This window comes from Pinus tabuliformis, chromosome 4_1, assembly GCF_031772625.1.
Source record: "Pinus tabuliformis cultivar Carrire ecotype Pingquan chromosome 4_1, CPIR1, whole genome shotgun sequence".
NCBI classification, from domain to species: Eukaryota; Viridiplantae; Streptophyta; class Pinopsida; order Pinales; family Pinaceae; genus Pinus; species Pinus tabuliformis.
Window position 1 is genome coordinate 859,981,462 of NC_142303.1, and position 25,541 is coordinate 860,007,002.

The following is a 25,541-nucleotide window of genomic DNA, read 5'->3' on the forward strand; positions in this document are numbered from 1 at the left end:
TAAATTAAAAAAAATGGTTTATTACATTATGGAAAATGAGGTGTATTTTATATATATTCTATTTCATTATAATGTTTGTTTTGTATAAAGGACAGTGAGGTGTAAATTCATTCATAACGCTGACATTAGTGTATTCTTATCCAATATATTATGAAAATACATTAATAATATATTTAATGTAGGATAAATATTAATTATATTTTTAAATATATAAAAATAACACGAAAACATTTTATTAAAATACATTTAAATCAAATTGACTTACAATAACACATATTTAAGTTTTTAATTATCACACACTTTTTGTCACACACATAAGGGCTCTATACCCATGGAAATAAATAATAAAATGCCTCATTAAAATCCATTTAAACAAACATGTTTTTCTGTGATGAAATAAATCAAGTCTTATATAGAAAGGTAGGACGAATTATAGAAATGAATAGATGCGCCATTTAGTCCATTTACTATAATGGGTGATATGAAATGACTAAGCTTAAAGGGTTTGACTAGATAGGAGTATGATTTTATTAGGGAAAATTTTAGGGGCAAAATTTTGCTATTTGGCTATTGTTTTTGACATTTTGTGAAAAAAATATTCACCCATTTGATTAAAAATTAGTGTATTTTTTACATATATGATTAAATAGAAGATATTCCCCAAAAATTTACCAATTTTAATAGTAAATTACATGTTTCTAATTGAATATTGGCCTACATTCTATATGTATGACTTTTCAAACTAGAATAGCCACATATAATACTATATATAGGCATAATATTTAAATCCTTAAAAAATACAATGAGCTTTACTTTTGGAGAAAATTATTATAGAAATATATAACTTTAAAATATGTGACATAATCTATAAGTAATTTTAATTTAGAAATCACAATTTTAACAACCCTATCTACCCGAAATTATGCTAACTAATCATAATAAACTAGAAAAAATATAAATCTTAAACTACATAAAAACATAATTTCTATCTATAAATATGCAAAACACAGACATGATAATCTATTAATAATTAATAATAAAACAATTTGATTTTTTTCCAAAAAAACAAACATACACCCTATATGTAACTCACTAATTATTTTTATTATATTTTCTTTGTTTAATTATATTTTACTTACATCTTTTTCTATTTAACCATTTCACTTAACTTATAAAAATTGTATATACATATAATTTTTAAAATATTATTATATATAATTAATTTTTTATAATTTAATAGGAATGTAATATATACGGTTTACTATAAATTTTATTTATGGTATAAAATCTTAACCACAATAAAATATAATAAAATAGAACAAGTAATTAATTTTTTTACAATAATTAAAAAAATTAATAAAATTTATTTGAATTTCATATTCTTTTAATAAAATTTACATATATATATAATTAATTTAAAAATTAATAAAATTTTATTTTTTTTAAAAGATTATTTTCTTTTTGATTTCCTTATAATAATATAGATATTATATATAATAATATAGATATTATGAATGCCTAAAAAATATTTCCAGATATAAATTTCTTACATAAATGTTATTTATATTTTGATAATTTTTTTAAAATAAAAAAATTATTAAAATTTCATATGTTATGTTTTTAATTAAGTAATTATAATATTTTTAAATTATATTCATAAAAATATATACTTAAATATAAATTATATGTTATGTTTTTAATTAAGTAATTATAATATTTTTAAATTATATTCATAAAAATATATACTTAAATATAAATTATATTATATATTATTTTAGATTAAAAAAATATCTACGATTAAATATAATAAACAATATTATATTTCATTTACATAATATAGTACAATATTTTAAATTTATAAAACTTATATCAAAATAATTTTGGAAAAACAATTTTGAATAATTTTAAATATAAAATTAATTTACTGAGAAATTAATTATATGTTTATGTTTATTTATTATTGAAAACATATAAATGAAAGTTGATTTTAATTGAGGATAAACATAATATATTGATGATAAAAATAAAAATATTTATCAATTATGTGTGGTATGAGTGGTTTGGGAAAATATTGTTATCCTTTTCAATTCTCATATATAATGGGCTAAGATCATAATAAATATATCCTTAATGGGCTAAGATCATAATAAATATATCCTTGTGATGACTATTAGTAATCTTGTCTAAATATTTCTATTAAAATATATCTATTTCTTATTTTTATAGTTAAAAAAATTAAAAATAAGTGTTCTTAAGTTTCCTCTATTTTTGTAAGTTAAGAAGATTTTTAGTAATGTACAAAAGACACTATAAAATGAAGTTTTCTTCATTTTATATTTGCTTAAAATCAATTTAAATGTAATAATACTTTTAATGGTACATGTATTTTAAAAATCCACAAGTGTGTTTATCATCTAATGATTAAGCCAAAATATCCTATCTTTAGTTTACCTTTCCCTAAAATTTTTGCCTATTAGTAGTATAGGAAGAATTTTAAGAAACATCTTAATCTTGAAATTAATGAGTTAGTTTGTATTGATGACGATATTTACTATAAGGTGAATATACTATTAAAAAGAATTAAACTAAATATCTTTTAAAATGTCTCATCTATATTTAAACGAGGGAAATGAAAATATTAAAAGTATCCAACAGTTTTCATAAATGGGGAGTCCTGAAAAGTAATGAAGTTATATATCTAGGTGAAATTATATATTTTAATATCAAGGAGCATGCAAGTTAAATGAAAATGGTGTTCATTCTCAACCCCCTTTCTATCACAAATTCACTCATCCTAAAATGTTTTAGGGTTATCTAATGACCAATGACCAATTATTATATGGAGGTTATGAATATTTGTTTTGATATTTACAAACAAAGTTGGAAAACTAGTTATTCATAATGAAATTAGGATTTATAAAAACTTATGTAGTATTTCAAGTATTTCCTTTTATTAATGATTTCATTATCATTGCAAATTTTAACTTTAAATTTCCTAGGAATATATTGGTGGTTGCTCTCACAAAATAACATGCTTTAAAAAATGAGGAGTTGAATCTACGAAGATTTTCTCGGTGAACCATTTCTAACCATTAGAGACTTGGTACAAAGAAAGTGGTAGAGAAGTTGATCCAAGAACAATGTGATATACTTGATGGTTACTCATAACTTGTAAATTTGGGCTACAATCTAATAATATAGCAATGTAAAAAGGGAACAAAAAATATACATAAGAAAAATGTCATTGTTTATTTTGAAAACAATGAGAAATTGAAAATGAGGTGTATGGGATAATACATTATCTTATGTATGAATAAACTGTAGGACATAAAAGTTCAATTCAATATAGATATTTAAGTAGTTTACATAGCTTATTGTTTACCAACAAAACAAATAAGCCCCTTTATATTAAGGATGTTTTAGAACACCACCCAAAAAATCATAGTACATTAGAGATTAACACAACTTTGAGATAAATGAAACAAAGCTATGCTCAACACAACTTTTTTTGTAATTCATTGTATGGCTTCTTAGATTTAAATTCATACTAAATTAAAGGTTGAAACAAATTTGAGACAAAACTATTTTCAATCTAATTTTATCTATAATCCTTTATATGGTCTCACAGATTTTATAGAGCTTTACATGAATGCAAATAGAAATATTATAATTTATTTTATAAATTAATATTATTGAAATTATTTGATTATGTTTTTTAATAATTTTATGTAATTGGAATAATTAAGCTAAGTCTCATAGTCTCTATCACAACCCATTTTAAGCTTATGGCATTAGAAGAAATAAGAGTGGGCATATCTTTTCTCAACTTGGGAAAATTTTGCTTACGATATAAATATATAATCATGGCATTAAATTCCACAAAATTTCATTCAACTCAATAAAATAACGAGATAAGGAGTGTTTCCTAATCATAGCCTTACATTCAATGGTGGAAGCCCAATGTTGAAGAGAAGGATCAGATATCCTTGCTTAATTTGAGCCATTCTTTTTTTTAATCTAAATATCCAATCATGACTTTAAATTCCAAGGAAGTACATCCAAATCAATAAAAAGTATGGGGGTAAGGGAGTGTTTCTTAATCATTGGTTTAATCTCATTCAATGGAAGTCTAATGTCTAAAAGGTTGATTACACAATTTTAACAGTAATATTTTGTTTGATTTTCCTCCAAATTTCATAAAAAATAGTATATCTCCAAACTCAATAGCCATATAATGATCACTAGAGCATCAAGCATATCAAAAGGACTTTCTTTTTTTACTAACACCAAAAGTATGCGTCTGCATAATTTCTCTCAACTCTAAAATATGGTTTCTAATCTCCATTAATCTTTCTTTTATCTTTAGTATTCCTTCTTTCCATATTATAATTTCAATAATGAGTTTATGATGAATACCAACTCCAAGATATTTGTATAAAAAAAATTCTCCAAATTGTTATTGTCATACTCAATATCATGGTAATGATTTTCTTTTTAAATTAAAGCTTCTTCTAACTATTAATAAAAATAATATTTAAAAAACTTTAGTGCAAAAAATAGATAGCTTAAACCTCCTAAAAAATAATAGAGTAGAAAAAATTGAAATAAGAGTGGACTAGCTTAAGTGAAAATACCCACCACAATTATATAGTCAAGCAAAGTGTTAGTAAAACATAACATCAAATGAGAAAAATTCTAACATAACAATATAAAAAGGTGACAATGCTAAATAAATGAGGAATTTGTCTAGATTCATCTTAACCTCAATCTTATTTGTCACATTTTATAATTTTCACAAGTCTTTAGAAACTCCAATTTACTTGTCAAAATGTTTTTTATCAAAAGAATAATACTATTTATATTAATGCAAAGAATACTATAATTTATAATAAAAAAGTGATCATTATTTGATATAAACAAAATGGTGATTATTTTTATCAAGATATTAATATTTCTTTTTTCCGTATATTTTTATTTTAAATATAAATATTAAAATAAATAACAACTTTATTAATTTATTTAATTGTAATATTATTTTAAAGTAAATATGAAAATTATTTTATTCACTAAAAATCAATTATCAATTACTATAGAAATAAATTAAATTAATGGTACTCATTAAAACTTTACCCAATAAAGATTAATATCAATTATCATTTAAATGTGGATAAGAGTATAAATACTGTTAATTGGATTTATACTATTGTTTAAGGTGCGGGGAAGAATATTTTGGTCCGTAGAGTGGGTTTTGATTGCAGAGGGGCAGGGGTGCTTATTAAGCCAACCCTGAAAGGGCTAAGGGATTCCCTATGTGTGAGTAAAGGACACGTACATTTATGTATGCCTTCAAAAAATTCACAGCGACATCATCATCGCAAAGGGAGAAAAAAATACCGAGTCGTGTAAAGACGGAGACGACAAAGGAGGAAAAATAACAAAAAACAATAACCGTAAAAGGCGGATGAAAGAGACGAGAGAGAAAAACTGAGGCCATGCGTTGAAGTGTGTGGAGAGGACGGGGAGTTACCCTCGCGTTTGCCATTTTTTACCAAGGTATTCCAAAAATCAACGCAGTGGAAAAGGTAAAGTGGGCGTAAAACTTTACGCCGAACTGTATGTCGCGCTTCGAATATATATATTATATTGGTTAAATGTCGATTGTATATTATATTTGTTAATGTGACAAAATGCTGTGTACGTTACCGTGTGGAGTTGAATGAGTGGGGGAGCCGAAATAAATAGCGAGGACGAAGGAATAATGAATGGGAGGTAGGCAGAGAGAGAGAGAGAGCGCGTTGATTCTGGTGGTTTCATGGAGATGAGGTGAGGTTAAGATAATGTTTGTGTTTCTGTTTCGGATGGTCATGGCGTGTGGGCGATGATAGGAGCTCCCGGGTTTCGATTGGATTTCTGTGAATGGAGAGTTTTGGCGGCGAATCTTGCTTTGCAAGTAGCAATATATCCGTGTTGCATTTCTGGGCATTGTCCATATGTCCCCGGTTCGAGTCCCTGGAGATCTAGACCGGTGGATTCGGTTCTTGAAAACCCTCGCGGGTTTCCACGGGGCTGCTCGGAATTCGGAGCCCAGGGTTTGGGTCAAGAATCGAACCCAGAAGCGGAAGCTTCTTGCTGTAGCTGTTGCTAAACCGGGCTGCGAGGAGGTAGTACTGTTTGCAGCGGATCTGGAAAGCGAGCGTTGAAGTTTGAGGAGGAGAATCGAACGCGTGACCGGGGGGTAGATAGATAGACAGACTGGATAGCGTGACGACGACGACGATGATAAAGGTTTTGTCTCCGTTATTATTATTCCAACAGGAGGAGAATACGGAGCGGCATCAAAGGCTTAGTGGAATAACGGGGCTCGGCAGGACCATGTTATTGAGATTCGGCTGCTAAGAAGAATAGATTGCGGTGTTTTTTTTGCTTTGCTTTGTCGTGTGAGGTTCTCGCCATGATAGAACTCATAAAACCCTCGCGACGAGATCCAGCCGGTTAACGCTGGAATAACCAGACGGGACTTGACAGGACGGGGCTATCGTATGTGCATATTTCATCCTTATCGGAACCAAAAACATGTTATTTTTCTATTTTGGCTCATCAGATCCTTGGAGGACGTAAACATATCATTATCATTTCACGGGGTCGATTAGCAGCGAACGATACTCGTTGCGAGACTCGATCTGTGTCCCTTCTCTAGTCTGAGCGTAATATCTAATGATTTTAGTTTACAAGATCCTGAAAATGTTTTTCTTTCTGAATCATGCATATCTTATTTTAAGCTGCAGTATTCTTTTGTTTTCTGCAGGTCGTGGAAACGAGGCTGGAGAAAGAAGAATTGACGGTAGCTTGTCCAGGCTTCCGGGCGTCAATTATGAGTAGTTAACTCAATTGCAGATGTTCAGGATTTGTCATGCCGAAGTTATTATAGATATTCTGAAGGTCCATTGCGTTCCATGGCGTTCGCGGCAGTTGATGAGATACCCGCTATTATATTGTGATATGCAGCAAATAGCGGCATGGGTTGAACCGGCGACCTACTAGTAAGGAGTACAGACACGATTTTAATACGGTGCTTACCTGCGAAGCTTTTGTTTTGTTTTATTTCCATTGCTGTACATGGCGCTACACTGAACCTGAGAATGGAGGTTATGTAAGGAGTCCGTATGTGATATGGTCGTTAGAAAGGCGGTCTCGACCTCGGATCCAACTATGGCGGCGTCTTTGCAGAAATTAGCGGGCCTGGATTTGGGAGCCGGGTTTGACTCAGGTCTCGCCGATGCCGTTTTGGTCGGCACTGGTGCTGATAATGTCGTAACAGATGTTCAGCTCTACCCAGAATTTAACACTTCCGTGGATGCGAGCTCGCAGAAGTTTTCCATAAGGTATAGAGATCATATTCTTCTGATAATATCCATGCGTTGACATTCGTTGTATGACTAACTGGGCCTGTCCGTCATGAATTCGGCCGGTTCTAGAAATATCCCGGTATTAGATCTTGATCCAGTCGAAGCACCGTATTTATATGATCAAAGAAGCTGCTCATTCAGAAACCCATGTTTTCAGACTCCATTCTTTAAACGAAAGTTGTTTCAAAAGACAAAACTAGCTGTTACTGACCTGAAACCCATGTCTTCAGAACCAAAGATCTTGTACCGTATTCATTCAGCAAACAAAGTTATGTTGTGATATTAAAAATCTTTGCTGTTAATAAGTTGCTATCCTTCTATCTTGTTCGTGTCTTTTAAGTTACGTTAGCCGAATATGAGGATGTCGTTTATGAATTGTGCCGTGTTGGGAGTACTAATGACAGTGCTTTCCTTATGTCAGCTCTCGACTAATATTGATGCATGTATACTGTATTAGTTCCTGTGCTTGTGTCTGGCCTTGCTAAGAATAATTTTTGCCAAACTATAAGATTTCAAACTGTATACAGCTACATGAATTCAAACTCGATACAGCTACATGCTGTAAGCTCCAACAGAATTTTACTTTGTCGCCTTTTATAATAGCTTTTACTACTATAGAGAATGTACTGTACCTTATATGAGCTTAAATAGACTTGAAATTCTGAGCTTGTATGATTATAAAATCTGGCCTCCACATAGATCTTTTATATCCTTTAAGAAATGATTGATTTTAGTTCTAGCTGGACCTAGTACTGAGTAAGAAGATGTTGAGAATATCGAGTTAGAAGATCTTGAGAGCAGTCTGTTACAGTTCGAGATATTGTTAGAAGATCTTTAGAGAATCGTCTGTGGCCATCCTAGAAATCATGTGTCCATGCTGTGCTAGATTTACATTCTTCTAGCAGCGACAATCACAGGATGAGATCTTAGGAACCGTAGACTTAAAATTTACCTCCATGTGATATTAATTGAGTAGATATAATTATTGTTTGGATATTTGTGCGGTTAACAATATGCTTGGTTGTTTGCCGCAGAGGCTACGTTTCGATGCTTCGATCAAATGATATCGGAAAGAACTGGCCGTTCTCACGGAAGTATCTGCAAATTTGCCTGGAAAATGGTAGAAAGCCATTGTTGCCACCTTTGGAACCTGTTCATTCGGTTAGAGATCTGATTGACGAGGAAGTCAAGTTCGAAGCTCGGGGCTATGGGAAGGATACAGAAAGAGAGAATCTCAGCTCTGAAGATATCTCAGGTAACTTTGACAACGATACAAAACATGGCCATGACAATGATTTTGCTCTACATGAAAATGAAGATGGTGAAAGGAAAGAGTCGGACCTTATAAATAATGGAAGGATTACAAGCGAGAAACCATGGCAGTGCCTACCTGTATCTTTAGAAGGCCAAGCTTCTGGTACAACATGCAGGGAAGATGCAAAGGTAACACGGAATGGAAATGGATGCGATGTTACCATAAACAAAGCAGAAGAAGTTGAGGAATTCACAGGAGAAGACAAGCAAGGGCAAAGGGCGAGGCCAATCGTGTGTACAGGAGACGAGGGAGATGGGGAACCCAAAACTGCAGGTAAGACTGAATACAAGGATTCCGAGACCGAGACTCATCGGCCTTCTCAACAAAAAGACGGGCAATTCAGGGTTAAGCGCGCTAATTCAGAAATATCATTTAAACAACGGCGAAAGCGAGTTCCACCATCTGAGATTTCGTCGGATGTAAAAACTGGATTCCCCCCATGCAATAAACAAGTAAACAAGATGTTAACAACATCTGAAACAAAATCTCAGGAGGAAATAAACCGTGGTCAGAAAGAAGTCAGAAAGCGGGAGCACAGCGTCGAGCAAGGCAAAGCAGAACCTGGAAGAACTGAAGATTTTACGAATTCCGGAAGCGTCATACCAGATGGCGGCATGTTGATAAACGTCTGCCCAGTCTGCAGAACATTTTCCTCAACTTCTAACACGGCATTAAATGCCCACATGGACCACTGTCTTGCTGTCGAACCAAATAAGGAGAAAACTGTAAGTTCCAAGTTTACAAAACATAAAATGAAGGCAAGGAAGAAGCGTTCAATGGCAGATATATGTGCTGTCGCTCCTACTCGCACACTGGAGGATTTGGAACACAGTACTGCAGAACAGTTGGCCTTGGATGATGCTAATCCCTTAGAGTTGGATAGTTTTAAATGGAATGACAGTGATATAAGGAGGCAACCTCGGACATCTCTTTACCGAGCGGCCAAAAAATATATTAGCTATATAGATCCGAAGGAAAGTAACCGTGAGAATTCCCAGAACATGAAAATTGAATGCCAGCCTCTTTTGCAGAAGGAAAAGCAAAATGAATGCCCACCATTATTACAGAAGGAAAAGCAGAAGGAATGCCCACCTTTTGAGGTCAAGCTTGACCAACCACACGGCATGAGGAAAAACAAACGGTCCAGTTTGGGTGATTTCACAGGAGCAAGCCAAAGTTCGCATTCTCATACTCTCATAAAGGTTAAGGTATGCTATTTGATTTCCAGCCTTTATAATTTTATGTCGACAAATTGTAGAATTGAAATAAGGCTGTTCGCTAGCATGTATCATCATTGCTGGTTTTACATTCCCTTTAATCCCAATCTCAGTTTCTTAGTTACAATCATGCAAATGTTTTAAGGAGCCTATCCCTTTTGAAAGGTCACTGTTTCATTTATTTCTGCAAATTGTGGGCACCAAAACATTTGTTCTGTAAATGTATATGATATGATAGTTAATTTTATTTAAAACGATGTTAGTTTTTGTCTTTTCAGGTTCCAAAAGCTTCACCAGCTAATCGCCTAAATGAATGCATACCCCAGCACAAGTCTCGAATTCAATCACATGAAACTGCAATGGAGGAGAAACTCCCAAGTTCTGTGAATGCATCTGCATGGACTTGCTTAAACAAACAGGGAAGTTTGAGAACAAAGAAATTCAAGCAGAAGCTGGTCAGATTGAGTTTAGCAGGATTTGGAAAACGGCATTGCAATGAGCAACATGGTGTGCCAATGGATATGTTGGAACTCAAGGATAAGAGTCATTTAGAGGGGTTAACACTTTCTCAAGGACCTGTTGTTGAATCGAAGGAGTCACCTCGAAGATCTATATCTCATTTATCTGATAAGGAACATGATTCGCCTTTTATTATTCCATCAAAAAGAAATAGAGCAAAACAGACAACAAAAGTTCAGGGAATTAATTGTACTCCATCTGTGGAAGTTGAGGAGTTTTATACTTCCAAAAGGATGAAGAACTTGTCAAGCTTGAATTTCCAAAAGATGGCAGCATGCACAGATACAAGAGGCCAATCATCAGTCAGCCTGAGAAAGTCACCTACCTCAGAAAAGGGCCAAGGTGAGCAAGAGGTAAGTTTTTTGTATCAGAGTTCAATTGAGAAAGTACGACAGGATCCATCTGACTCAGATCAGCTGTCTGTCGATAAAACATTAATTTCTCAAAAATCTGGGAGTGTTGCAGCGTCAAAGCATTTGGAGAATAAGGCAGGTTCATCTGTACATGTAACACAATCATCAGTGCACAGTCATGATAGAAGGATAAAATCAAAAGAGCACTTTTCACAAGAAAGACGTTTCTCAAATCTGAAGACCTTAAAACTATCAAAATCAACACAATCAGCTGCAGGATTATCTTTGAAAAGGTCTGGCTTGGGGTTTTCCAATATGGAACTGAAACGACTGAGACATTTTAAAGGTAGCCTTAGTTCACAGAAAATGAAAAAAGTTGCACATATAATGCATGACTCAATGAACGTTGAAGATGATACTAAGGATGATGTTTGGAAGACAGCTCATAATCCCGATTCTAGCAGGGAATCTCACGAGTTTATTTATGATGCTGGATCCACCAGCAATCGAGCTTATAGCATAAAGCTTCGGGATTGCATGAGCTTTAAAGCTCAACAGTTTTGTGCAACAGAAATCTCTTCTCTGGATGGGGAACCAAGGGCAAGCCCCGATTTGCAGTCAGTAGCAATGTCAGCCAGTGAATATGTGCCAAACCGTTTAGGAACCTCTTCAAAGACTGACGGAGCTGAACTGCCAAATGAAATTCAAGCTCAGCTTGATTCCACAGTTTCCACTATTTGTGAAGCTTCACAGATGTCCTGTGCAGGTGGAGCAGTTGCCATTGATGAAAATATGCAACATTGCATGCTTAAACATACAACTGTTGATTTGATAGGTGCTGCCTCACGTTCATTAGAATCTCTGAGTAACCAACCATTAGATCAACAAGATGCTGTAATTGAAGGTATAGGCAACGAAGTTATTGTCAATCAATCACTTGGCCAAAATAAATGTTCAACTGAATTCTGTGGAGCTATTAAATATGAATTAAATCCATGTTTTTCAGGGGAACATGCAGATATATATGCAGATGATTGTCTGGGAAAAAGAACTGGGTCTCAAAGCAATTCACAGGCACAACCTATTTCTGTGAAGAATGCATTAAAGGAGAGAGTATCATCCATACCTTTAGAAAATCAGAGGCACAACTTATCTATGCAAATGGACATATCCTGTGCTGATTCTGAGAATGGTGCTGCTGCAACATTGAAGCCATTTAATAAGAATCCTGGATCAGATTCAACAGACCATATCACAGATAAAACTAATATTTGTTCAACGGCGTCCAAGTCTTTTGAGAGCCACTCTACTGTTCATCACTTCAAAACCCCCGAGGCACCTACAATTTCAAATGAAATTAATGCCTTGAACACAGATGGTATCAGAGTTACTTTAATATCTAATGATACTTATTCTGCTGACAAACCTATCATATCATCTGAAATGAGAGCTGAAAATGAAGGAGTTTCAATGCCAAGTTTGAGAAACTTAAATGAGGGGCCTCTTTCAATGCCTCAAAGTTCTGGATTTTTGCAAAGACCTATATTTGTTCATTCCATCCAGACATCTTCCTGTGCTACCTCTGTAGGTCTCCCTCTGACATCACAAGGAAGCTTATTTCAGGAAAGAGCCATGTTACTGGAGGACCCTCAACCTGTTGGAAATGGGCACTACTCTTTTGGTACGAGGATGAGCTTGGATTCAGTGGAAAAGCCTCAAGTTATTGCGCCTTCGCTTCTTTCAGTGAATTCAGGAGAAATAAATACAGCAGGGGAGGTTATACATGGTTCTCTCTTGAACACAACCTCTTCTAAATCTCACAGCGTTCCCAATGGAGTTGGCAAGTCATGGAGTAATATTTCTTCACGGTTTTTAGAGGAACATAAAAGGCTGAAACAACCTTTACGCAACTCATCTTTTGGAGTTACAGATGGCATCAACGGAAACTTTGCTGGAAATGATGTTTGTGGGTCATCAGCACAGGTATCCAGTTATCCAAATCATATGTCTGACGTGCCAATATACAAATCTGTGGTTCACTCTGGAAATCAATTCACTGAGCCCAGTATGGTTTCTTCTTCAGCTTCAGATAATGCAACAAAGCAAACAGGTTTTCAACAAAGATTTTCCCTTGAAAATGTAAACTGCTCACGTGAACCAAGCGTAGTCCACATATTTGGAAATCCTATTTTGCGGTTAATGGGTAAAAATGTCATGGTGTCAAGCAAAGATGGTGTACAAGTGAATCAAGTAGAGAGTAGCATGAGCAAGAGCAGTGATGGACTTCTAAACTCAAATTACGTCACGCCTGTAGATGCCAGACCAAAGTTTGGGCAGAGTGGACCCAGTCACCTTCTTCAAGCTCTTGAAAGGTGCGTAGCTTCTGATCAGAATCTACTTCAATCTTTTGACGATGGGACAGGAAAAGATTCAAATATGTTCCAACCTTTTGAGGCTGAAAAAAGAAAAGATTTGGGATATTTTTTGCAGGCCAATGATTACAGAGAACAAAAGCCAACAGTTCCAGAGAAATTTTCTGAGGTCAATGACTTGAATCTAGCAGGTTCAGTTTTCCAATCTTTATCTACTGCAAGCTTTTACGATAGTGGTCCACATATAAGGTCATTAATAGAGAGACCCTTGCCATATGCTCCCCCTGGATTGATTTGCAATGGTCTATCACATTGTTCTGTGAATATGTTTCAGCATGCGAGACAACAGTTTCAGTCTGTTGCCTGTTCTCAGTCTGATCCTGAGGCAATAATTGCCGATGATACTGTTAATACCGAAGCAGCTTCTAATGACGCATCTTCTGTATCTAGTTTTCTTCATGGAGGTCCTCATCAATTGCAGGAGGGCAATTTGATGTCAACCCAACTAAAATCAAATTCTACGATTAGGTCAGAAATTAGAACATTGCAGTCTTCTAACGGTCTAAACCATTTTTTAACCGAGAAAGCAAGAACAGTGGCCTATAGTTCTAACGTTTTAAGTGAAAAGGACATTTTATCAGAAATCAGAAATGTAGGAATCAATTCCCATGGAAATCAATAAATGATTGTGGATAATTCCATGACACTGTTGCAAATTATGCCAGAGATGGAAGCCAGAAACTTTCATCATAGGAGTGTATCAGAAACAATCATTGTCAAGATTGTGGTCGGCGATGGATGATAAAAGCAACCTCAACACATCGTGATCAGTTAACTCTGTAAGGGTTGTCTTATGATCATGTTTTTCTATGATTTCGTTTCAATTTAAATTTTTTATGTGAATGGTCGTTTCATTAACATATTTTCATGTTTTTTGTTACTGGCACAGTGTTGAGAATCGAGTCTTCATAAGTGGTGCCTATCCATGACCACAAACAGAAAACTATCATGAATATCCAGCAACATGTACCTGTATCTGGTTGGGACTTTGGTTTAGATAAAATAGTGCAAGGATGGGTCAAAACACAGAACTGGTAAGAATCAGGGAAGAGATCAAGTTGCTAATCATATTGTCATGCTTTTGGTAGTGACCATCTCTATCATGTGTAGTCCTTTTTGGTAGTAATTACTTTGCAGCTAAGATGGGCTTCTCTTACAGGTTTTTGGTTGTTACAACTGATTTGGCGAGATCAACAAGGATTAACTATCTCTAATTGATTTATTCTTTTCTTAAGGAGGAGGAAGACACGAGGTCTTCCTTTTTGTGAATAACCCAACTGATAGGAATTACGTGGTCTTGATTTTATATTGCATGTTCTTTTGGCGTGGGCCCTGTACAATATTCAACTTGTCAAACCAAGGAAGATTTCTGCAAGAAATCTTTACATTGTCTGAATAAATGTATCTACATATTTATCTCTATATGAATTTCTTAATGGTCTTGTCTATATCTATAGTTAAAACTGATCTTTATTTACATCAAGTTGTAGCTCTTTTGGTAATATTGTTTTGTAAAATGAATGATTACTATGTAGGAAAGCTTACAGGAGATCCAAATTTCTTTTTGTAAAATCCAATGCGCACTCAACAACAATACATCTTTTCATGAAAATTAATGTATTATAGCATGGCTTTGCTCGTTAAGTAAAGACTGTAAAGACGAATGAAGTCATACTTGACAAGCGTTAAATTAGATATTGATGCATGAGTTTCATTTGTTTGTCATTATGTGAACTCTATTGGTATTAAATTATTGCATGAATATTTACTCACCTGAGGTTTTATTTACTTGTGCTGATCTATTTAGTCACACTAGTGGCTATTTGGTGATTTGAATGCAGGGATAATAATTTCCCAGGTATTTGTCTTGCATGACTGTTGGCATTGCAATTGTACAGAATATACATGTTTGCTTTCTAGAAATGTGTCACTTAGATTTCCAATTTTGAGGTCTTGAAGAGGCCAAAATGCCTCAACATATCTTTCAAACCTGCTGGCACTAAATTTATCATTTTCCATCCAGTACCTAATAGCATTAATAGAAAGCCATGCATTGCATCAGTTGCACTTGCAGGCAAGACATAATGGCGAACCAATGTAGAACTGGTCATGGACTTGAGCTGCTGGGCCTGCATCTTTGCTTTGGGAAAATTTCAGTGTCTCATCTCTTCTTGTTACAAAGAATGGTGCGATAATTATTGACTGACTGGAGAGACAAGTTCAGGATGCCGAAACCTCTAATTAGGTAGGTACTTTCTTTCTGTTTATATATTTCTTATAAGAAACATTTCTGAAAAATTGTGTCAACTAAGTATTATTAAGCTTCTTTGATATAGTCAGTGAAGCTTGGGAATGCTTATAGACTGATGAATTTATACAAAATATGTCAAAATTTTAGTGATGCCTTTTTAGTCCTTTGTAGATTTTTAATGTTCATTAAAAATTGTCTTTAGTTACATTCAAGTTTCTACTTCTGAAGTTTCGGATAGAATTTCCTATTTTAAAATTTCAAATGGTCCCTCAGGAGGAGTCAACGCAGGATTATTCCTATATGTTTCCGTTGCTTCTACTTATGTTTCCGTTGCTTCTACTTATAGGCTGAAGTGATTTAACAATACTGAGGAGGCATTTTTTTTTATGATTTGAAGATAAAATCATTTAATAGAGCTGTTAATGTACCATTAGAAGTTGAATCTCTGTGGAGTTATATTTTATAAGCCTTTAATCATAAACCTTACACAATAAACCGTTGAATCCCTGTGGAATTCTATTTCCTAAGCCTTAAGCCCTAAACCGTAAACCTTAAGTATAAAACAAGCATAAAACATGTTGAGTTTTTTGCTTCTTGTTTCTATATACGAAGATTTCATACTTAGCTGGGAGAATAAATACAGAGTTACAAACGTCTTGTCATTGCAACTACTATTCAATTTTAGGTTTACAAATTCCAAAGTTCTACTCTATTTCCATGGCAAAATTGAAATTCAATTGTAAAAAGACATACGGAATACTTTAACTTTTTCAACCAAAAATGATTACAGCCTACAAGGTAGGATGCTCAACCAAAAATGATTACAGCCTACAAGGTAGGATGCTCAACCAAAAATGATTACAGCCTACAAGGTAATCCTTGATTACACTATATAATCATTACTGGTAAAGGAAATTGAGTGTGAAGCGAAACGGCAGATCCATTTTCTTCAAATATCACAACTACATTCTTGATATTTCTGACTGTACCAGAAGTATGTTATTCACTTAATGTATTATTGTTTACATCAACCAGAGATTTGTATCCTTTATTGAAATCAGTTTAAATTGAATCCCTCATATTTCTCTATTACTGACTTTTATACAGCCATTCTTAGTGTAGTGTCGTTCAAAATATTGCGTCATTCAAATGCATGATTACAAACCTGAAATATATCATCTGTGTTTATCACTTTTGGTCAAGTCACGTAATCAAAAAATAATTCTGATTGACCCCTTTCCTCAGATATTTTTGTTTCATTCATTCCAATCACACTAGAGTGTTAGCAATTACTAATTGCTAGAGTTGGCCTGAAGATTTTGTTATCGTTTCTTGTCCACAGTAGTAATATTGCTTTTACTTCTTTATGTTCTCGTTGATAAGTTAACACTTAGGTGAATCTCATCATTTCAGCTATCTTTATTTGACCTATTTAAGTGTTAGATATTCATATCCACATTCATTTTTTTTTCTTTTTATTTTTTAATTTTGTTAATTGATATTGATATTCATATTCAGTCTTTTTTTTTTTAGTTATTATTATGTTGAAAGGTATTTTTACAACTTAGTATGGTAAAGATGTGCGAGTCATGGCATAGACAACACTTGCATTATCATATGTTGGCTTCAAAAACTAACAACATAGATCCATCTTAACTTCGGATCTATGAAGCACTGAGAGAGATCAAATCTCTCAAGGTGCAAACCTCTTTCTTGAGTGCAAAATTTGAGGAAATATTTGCACCTCGAGAGATTTGATCCTTCTTGGTGTTTGATAGATTTGGAGTTAAGATGGATATAGGCTGGTTATATATATATTTTCTCACTAAAACCATTTTATTGCATAAGAATATGGGTTGTCAAAACCTGGAGACCAAAAAACACCAACAGTTAATTGACTCTTTGACCTCAATTTTACATGAACTACTGTAACAATATTTGTTTGATCTCTCCAATTTTATTTTTTAATTTTAATTATCGAGCTGACATTAATAATTAATAATTTTATTTTATTGTTTACATAACATCACAACATCTCTTCCATACTGGGTTGGAAAGCACCTCTCGGTGCAACAATTCTTATAGCAAGAAATAATAATAATAATGCTATATGTCAATCAAATTTTTAACTATAAACAAGAATAATAATATCTCTGTATATATGAATGAGAGAGATTGATATACGCATAATATAGAAACCACTCCATAATATGATAAAAGGATAGATAGCAGATTTTTCACATAAATAGAAATTCTATAATATGATGTTTACATAGAAATATTGTTACAATGGAAATATAAATATTTTAGCAATAATCAAAATTATATTTTTACATATCCCTATCTTCATAAATTTTGAGTTCTAACATCTAAGTTTCATAGAGTTGAGTGATACTACAATGGGCTTAAATCCATCTTAAATTATTTAAACTCCACACTTAAAAGATTTGATTTCTCTTGGTGTTAGATTAATTTAAACTCCACACTTAAAAGATTTGATTTCTCTTGGTATTAGATATATCCAAGGTAAAGAAATCCACATTGGTATAACAACCACACTAGAATTGGCATTATTTTCTATTACGTTGTCAGATAAGCCTATAAATTTCAATCATTTTCAAATCTCCTGGAACTCATCTTTTAGGAACTCAATAAGCCTATAAATTTCAATCATTTTCAAATCTCCTGGAACTCATCTTTTAGGAACTCATCTTTTAGGAGGACTCATTTTTTGCATCTAAGGAAATGAGCATTTAATGATTAATTCCTTGCTGAATGCTTTCAGATATGTTTTGGTTGGTTGAAAACTAAGTGTTTTGAAATAGACATCTTTTTTCAAAAGTGAAAAGATTATGGTTATCAATGTTCCACCTCAAAATCTTGCAATCATGGCTTTTTATGCAAGATGAGGGCACAAAGTTTGTTGAGAGCAAGCTGGGAGTCTTAAAGCGACCTTTATAAACCACCTTTGCCGCATAATTGTTATGCGTTTAGAATTTATTTACAACACACAGGCGACTTGCACCCTAAATTCATTCTTGCACCTCTTTTGCTTACTTGTTTCACGTGTGGGATTATTCACTACATGCACATACACAATTAGAAGAGGATTAATGTGGAACAAACTGCCAACATAGAGATATGCCATGGTAGTTGTAAGGCTTGAACCTTATATATCCTTAAAACCCAAAACTTTGGGCAATATTAGTACTAGAGTGAGAGAGAATAGAATACTATGGAAACAATCTAGGGACTTCCACCCCAAAGCCAACTTCCAAGTTGATGAAGTGGACTCAGAAGGTGTGATATCAAAACCTTTGGTGATGTTAATATCAAAGAGAGGGAGAATACTATGACATCAACACATGGACTTGAAGCCCAAAGCCAACTTTCAGGTCATTAAACCACGCCACAAGGCATGCCATCGAATTCTTTGGTGATGATAATGCTAGAGTAAGGGAGGATGATGCTATGGCATCAACTTAGGTACTTGTACTAGAAAGCAACTTCCATGTTGGCAAAGTGGGCCCGCAAAGCTTGACACCATAACCTTTGGTGATGTTAATTATGAAGTGAACGAAGATGTGACATCAATCCAGGGACTTGCACCCAAAACCAACTTTCTAGTTGGAAAATATTTTTTTGTCAACTTAGGGGCTTGCTTCCAAAGTCAACTTTTAGGTTGGCAAAGTTTTTGCTACGAGTAATACTTTATAAATCCCCCTTATGTCTTATAAATGTTATGCATGATGGATTATTCAAAACACGCATACATACATTGGATATCACATAGGTAACAATGTTAAACCGAAGAGGGCCCACAAGGCATGGTACTGAAACCTTCGACCTTCGACAATGTTAACATCAAAGAGAGGGAGGGTGCCATAACATCACCCCTAGATAGTTGTGTCCTAAAACCTGCATCCATATTGATAAATTTTTGTGAGGGTGATGATTTTATAAGCTACCTTTGTTTCAAAAATATTATGCATATAAAATTATTCACAACGCACAACACATACCATTAAAGAAAATAATATGTATAAAATTTGTGCATAACCAATTTTCCATCTATACTTTTATTTGCATTATACGCTTTTATTGGAAAACATTTATTTCTACACAGAAGGGAATAATTATTCCCACACCTTTAAAACTTCTCAACGATGGAAAAAGATTACAAAGTTAGATGGTTAGCTATAGCAAAACTAACCAAAAGTACAAAAATAACCTGGCTTACTACGAGCGAGTTCCTATTGGTGCACCACACGCTAAGTGTCACTTGAGCTTCTCTAGGTCAGTCTTGCTATATTTCACGAGCGAGTTCCTATTGGTACACCACACGTTAAGTGTAACTTGATCTTCTCTAGGTCAGTCTTGAGTTTAGTGATCCAATACACCCAATTTTAGCATAACAAGTGTCGTTGTTGCAACCATCAATAAGGCTTGTATGATATATCAAGGAAGTACTCATTTAAATTTTATACACCAATTTTTTTTCCCAGTTTTCTCAACTTGGCAATAAGATTCGAGGCGACTTTTCCGATGCATGGCCAACGAATGTTTGAGTCACATATCAAATTCAACCTACAGCAAAACAAGGTTGGGACGTATTCACTATCCATCCTGGGCGCTCAACTTTCCTCCGGCCATTCCATTTGTAGAATAAAGGACTTGCGATGAGGTCGATGATGATCAGAGTTCCATGAGTTCACCAAGTTTTTGTGGAAATTATTGTAATGAACTTTCAAAGTGGAAGTTTGAGTGAGAGTCCCCTTATTAATAGCCCTCGATGTGTCATTAAGTATGCGACTAATAACTGATGTTTTTCATATAGCAATGATGAACTCCCTTAGCACTCTTATCATCGCATCTCCAAACTTGTCCAAATGAAGATGTTATTGTTCGACCTCGAAGATTCTAAGCTCGAGGAACACAACATTTGATGTTCTTAGCTCTTCATATAGAAATGGTTAATTCCATTAATTAGCACTCTTCTCACCCTCCGGACGAAGAAGTTGTTGCATGACCCAAGTTGAGGTCCCATCATCCCGTCATTTGATGATACTAGATCTTCATCTAGTAATAATAAATTACGTTAATTAGCACTGGTATCATTCCACTCAATGCTCTTGTCTAAAGTAAAAAACGATTGCGTAACCTCATTTGATAATCTCAGCGAAGCTAGACTGGAAGATAAAGTTTAGTCAATTTCTTTAATTAGCACTCTTATCATTCCACCCAATGTCCTTGGCCAAAGGAAAAACCTATTTCCGAACCTCTAAATTGCGAAATTGAAGGCGCACAACATTTGATTTTCTCAGCGAACCTAGAATGGAAGATAAAGTTTAGCCAATTTCCTTTTGATGATCTGTGATATGAGTTTGGGCCCACTGGAATGGTTAACTCCATTAATTAGCACTCTTCTCACCCACCCTTCGTCCGAAGGAAGAAGTTATTGCATTACCCAAGTTGACGTCCCATCATTTGATGATACTAGATCTTCATTTAGTAAATGATAAATTACGTTAATTAGCACTCTTATCGTTCCATTCAATGCCCTTGTTCAAAGGAAAAAACTATTGCGTAACCTCTAAGTTGCGAAAGTCAAGGTGCACGACAATTGATAATCTCAGCGAAGCTAGAATGGAAGACAAAGTTTAGACAACTTCTTTTTGATAATCTGTGATATAACTTTGGGCCAATTTTACCAAACTTTACACTTGGAATATTTCTTTTACTAAGACGTTCCCATCCCTTTCTAGGATGATGAATCGCCTTATCAAAGTAGGCTTTGTTTTTGGTCTGCCAAATCATGTTACTAATATTTTGCAGGAGATTTGATCCAAACTGTCGTGTCTGGTGATATTTGTTTAGCCTTCTGCATAACTTCCACCATATACCATAACAGAGGAATTGCCCATTGTAGTGTCCCACATCCAAATCCTCATTAACCGAATTGTCCATATAAAAATTCTCCATCATTTTCTCCCAAAGAAACCAGACCTATCAGCACTCCAAAAAAATATGATCAAAATCGTTGTTTTCGTAACCAAAGTCAGTCACTTAGGTAATTGAAAATTCAATGTAAGCAGGTACGTCTCGATAACCTCTTGGCAGAAGAAAGACTGGTGAAGTAGCCTCTAGTGAAGTAAATTTTCTCTAAGTTTGTACCTTTTGGCAAGAAGAAAGCCTGGTGAAGTAGCCTCTAATGAACTATGTTTGTATACATTTTTGCGAGATTCATTTCCATTCTCTCACTTGGGTAATTGAAAATTCCATGTAAGCAGGCACTTCTTAGTAACCTCTTGGCGGAAGAAAGCATTATCAAGTAGACTCTAGTGAATTGTATTTCCTAGTGTGTATACACTTTTACCAAACCCATTTCCATTCATCTTGGAATCAGAGCTATCTGAAGCGTTTGCTAGTATACAAATCTTCATAATTCTTTTTTGTGACGAAGGTTATAACTCTATTACCAACGTTTAAAGGCCATCCTTGAAATCTTACTTGTCTCAATGGGTGCTAAATGTTGTTAGCTTTGTCCTTGAAGGTGGCTTCCTTTGACAAAATGCCTTCAATCAAGTCTAAAGGGTTTAGCTGGATCCAACTAACCAATCCTTTCATGCAAAGTTTTTTAGCTGTACATGATCATATTGTAATTGAAGTCTCTAACTTCTACATGATCACGTTGTTTCAAAATAATGCATAACTTCTGCTCTATCTCTGTCTTAAGGGTCTTGAGTCAGACCTATGCATTTAGCCATCTGTTCATCCCTTCGTCTTGCAGCCCTAGATTAAGGAATAAATTTGCAACCGTTTTCGACCACGTGGACCATATCAGCTTTTCATAGACAAGTCACTGTTGGTTGGTCTAGTCAAGGACATGAGTATTGTTCGGGGTTGACTTTGAAGTTATTTTTGGATTAAAACTTGTTGCGGAGGCTTATTCTCGGAAATAAACATATACCGAACTCATTTTATACCTTCGATCACAGAAATCAACATAGGATATCTAACTCGCAATTGCATTGGCATAGAGACGATATTCCAATTTCCTGGTTTAAACTTATGCACTCTTTTACTATAAGGGTCCCATAGACAATCCAACGATATCTTCACTGATCTTTTCATCTTAGGAGCATGTAAGATTGAGCAAATGCAGTTGGGCATATGGTTGAGGGTCGCCTTAAGCATAACCATACTTCTCAATACATTGAGAAATTTAATCGGCCATGCTTGTACTGCTTACCAGATTTTAGCCAGAAAAGACATCCATTTTCTAGACTATTGATATGATCACCATGGGGATTCCTAAGTAATTGAAAATATCATCTTATTGCTTTGAAGAATCACTTCAAACATGTTAGCTAAATTTCGGGCCATGGTTGAACACAATTTGTTCTGAGCTTTGACCTTCTGAACATTGATATAGGCCTTTGAAGTTTGCAAAATATCTAGAGAGCCATCTTCGTCATTCATTTTCCCATAAAGAATTCTCATCCATTTTGATGGTGCCATCAATGGATAGTTTGTGAAACTTCCCATAGTTGTTGAGTCATAGAAGGTTCCTAGTAAGCTCAGTTTCTCTGATGGTGTATGGACAAATAGCTTATGTTTGCGATGCCTTATTCAAAGCAAGCCTACTAAACCCACATGGCATATCTTTTATGAAGGATTTCATCCTTGTAATTCATGCACCCTGCAGAATCATATAATAAAACTTTTCGTTTCCTGACCTCCTGTCACCTTTTCCCATGGTTCAAAGATCCTTCGACCTATGGCTCTCTACTTGCATCCTTTTGCTCAGGAAGTCCCTATCTTAAGACATCTGTGATGAGATGTAATGCCTTAAGTATTTGCACATCTGTGGGCCTAATAGTTCTGGTTTTAACCTTTTGGTGGGTTTGGATTAGGATCTCGGCATGGTGACTGCACTCTGCACATTGCATTTCATGCGGAATCAAATAAATGAATATTTCGTTTTCTTTTTACAGAGGTTCACAACATTCATGGTGTTTACCTGCATAGTCGTTAGTTTTGATATCATCCATGTTCTCCGGTTTATTTGATCTTCATGCATTGATGAGTTTCCAACTCAATCGATGCAGTCACCCTGCTAGAGGGGCACAAGATAAAGAGGTGGCTAAGCCCATTATCCATGTGGTTTCGTCATTACAGTGGATCTGACTAACCATCACCGGGCAACTTACACAGGGAACAGCCATTCATGGCTCCGTCATAATCATGGAATGGACAGATTCAAAGTTAATTCAACAGATTAAATCAGACTGTGGCAAAACGAATTCAAAGGGTTCTTAATCTCCCCTAACACCGAGAGACAGATCTTATTTGAACCCACACCGCTTCTAACTTTTAACCACAATGATATCTTTGTTGTTAATCCGTTATGATTACAGGAAACTCTTATGAACCTCTATCAGATGATTTCTTTGCCCAGAAAGCTCCCCTCAAATTTCGTGGAACTTCTCTCTCCACTCCACATGCATCTATAGCAAAACCTAGGTCGTGTTCATTAATTCTCTAGGATCGATTCCCAACAAGATCGGGCAATGATGCCCGACTACCATTCTCCTCAATGGCTCACCTTAACTCTGCGATCTTATCTTCACAGTGATTGCAAGATTAACCCCTTTTTACCTGCAACGTTATCCCCGTAGTCACGAGAGGGATTCAATTTTTCATTGACCCTGACCTTTCTTATAAAGCTACTGCTACCCCAAGTCGGGTTTCCCATTATTGCCAATTCTATGACGGCTTATATACTCTTCAATACCAGCATAGGCATCCACTAGTCTCAGAATGCAAATATCCAATAGTACCTGTGCAAAAAATCAGAACATGAATAAAATTAAACAAATCACATTACCTCTTTTCGATGCACTCCTCAACTCGTCACTTCGACCTGCATGTTAGATTCAACATGTATAGTGTTGAATGCTAATCAAATATTTAAGCATGTTGCAAAACTCATTCATTCATAATTCAAAATTGACTATATTTACATAACCTTGTTTTGACCCAGAGATTTTTTTATCTCTACAATTGGGCCATAACATACTTTATCACTACACGAAGCTTCATCACGAAGCTTAAACAAAAAGGTAGAGAGACTCTTATCGCATATTTATAACGTCTTCCCATGGAGTTGTTGTAAAACTATATTCATTCCACTAGATCTCTACGTGGTTGATTAATCACCCTTTGGTTGTAGGGTGCGCCAATCCACCTTAAATCAACCTTTGGAAGTTTTTTGTTTTCTACTCCGATACTTGTAAGTTGGACCAATACAATCCATGAAAAGCATATTATATATACTATTGCAATACAATGCCATGAAATACCTTGTGCATCTCATGAAGACTAGATGGTAAAGCAAAGTGATATGCAACTAGTTCCACACTCTCCAAGATTTTATATATTGATGTGATAAGTTGAATCCCTATCCAAATTTTGTTAAATTTTGCTATGGTCTAATTCACAAGAAGATTTTGTCATCAACATCATGGGTATATATATCCTATGGAGACCAATATAACTCTTTTACTAATTTGGATTTTCTTTCAATATTTTTCTAATTTGTACTATATTATTTTCCATTCCTTTAATCATTTTGGGACCAATAAAAACTCACTCTTCTCGTTGTTCTTATCTCAATGGAGTTCTACATTATTTGTGGAGAAACCTTCTTAACTAGCCATGTGTGCTTTTGAGATCTACTTTCTAGTGGTTAGTTTGTTTCTAAAGTACCCTGCTTCGTTACCAATCGTTGAACACACACTTATACTTTGGTTTAGGGGGCGAGGGGAGAGGATGAATTAGTACAAGACAATTTTTACTTATTTAAACCTTCACAAACCATTAAAAACAATAACATATGAAATCTATCAGTTGCAAAGTATGGAACAAGATCTATGTGGAAGTCCTTTTAGGATAAAACCACAATTTCTTTTTTCCTCTTCTAGATGAGTCTTTGGGTTGATAATAATCTTCTTTAGGTTGAATCGCAAAACTTCTTTTTTTCCTA

At 34.6% G+C, this 25,541-nt stretch overlaps 1 protein-coding gene across 4 annotated transcripts; it reads left to right on the forward strand.

The window, feature by feature from the left end:
- Positions 1–5,694: 5,694 nt before the first annotated feature.
- LOC149178918 (uncharacterized) lies at positions 5,695–14,725 on the forward strand. 4 transcript variants are annotated; one of them, XM_089420479.1, is made up of 7 exons: positions 5,695–6,537; positions 6,806–7,382; positions 8,441–9,929; positions 10,217–11,714; positions 11,817–14,021; positions 14,132–14,276; positions 14,402–14,725. In XM_089420479.1, the coding sequence occupies exons 2-5, from the start codon at positions 7,171–7,173 to the stop codon at positions 13,862–13,864; spliced, it is 5,247 nt and encodes a 1,748-aa protein (XP_089276605.1). In that variant the 5' UTR covers positions 5,695–6,537; positions 6,806–7,170; the 3' UTR covers positions 13,865–14,021; positions 14,132–14,276; positions 14,402–14,725. The 4 variants fall into 4 exon arrangements, with proteins under 4 accessions (XP_089276605.1, XP_089276606.1, XP_089276602.1 ...); XM_089420476.1 differs by having other exon boundaries at positions 5,696–6,537; positions 10,217–14,021; XM_089420478.1 differs by lacking the exon at positions 5,695–6,537 and adding an exon at positions 6,553–6,704 and having other exon boundaries at positions 10,217–14,021.
- The last annotated feature ends 10,816 nt before the right edge of the window (positions 14,726–25,541 follow it).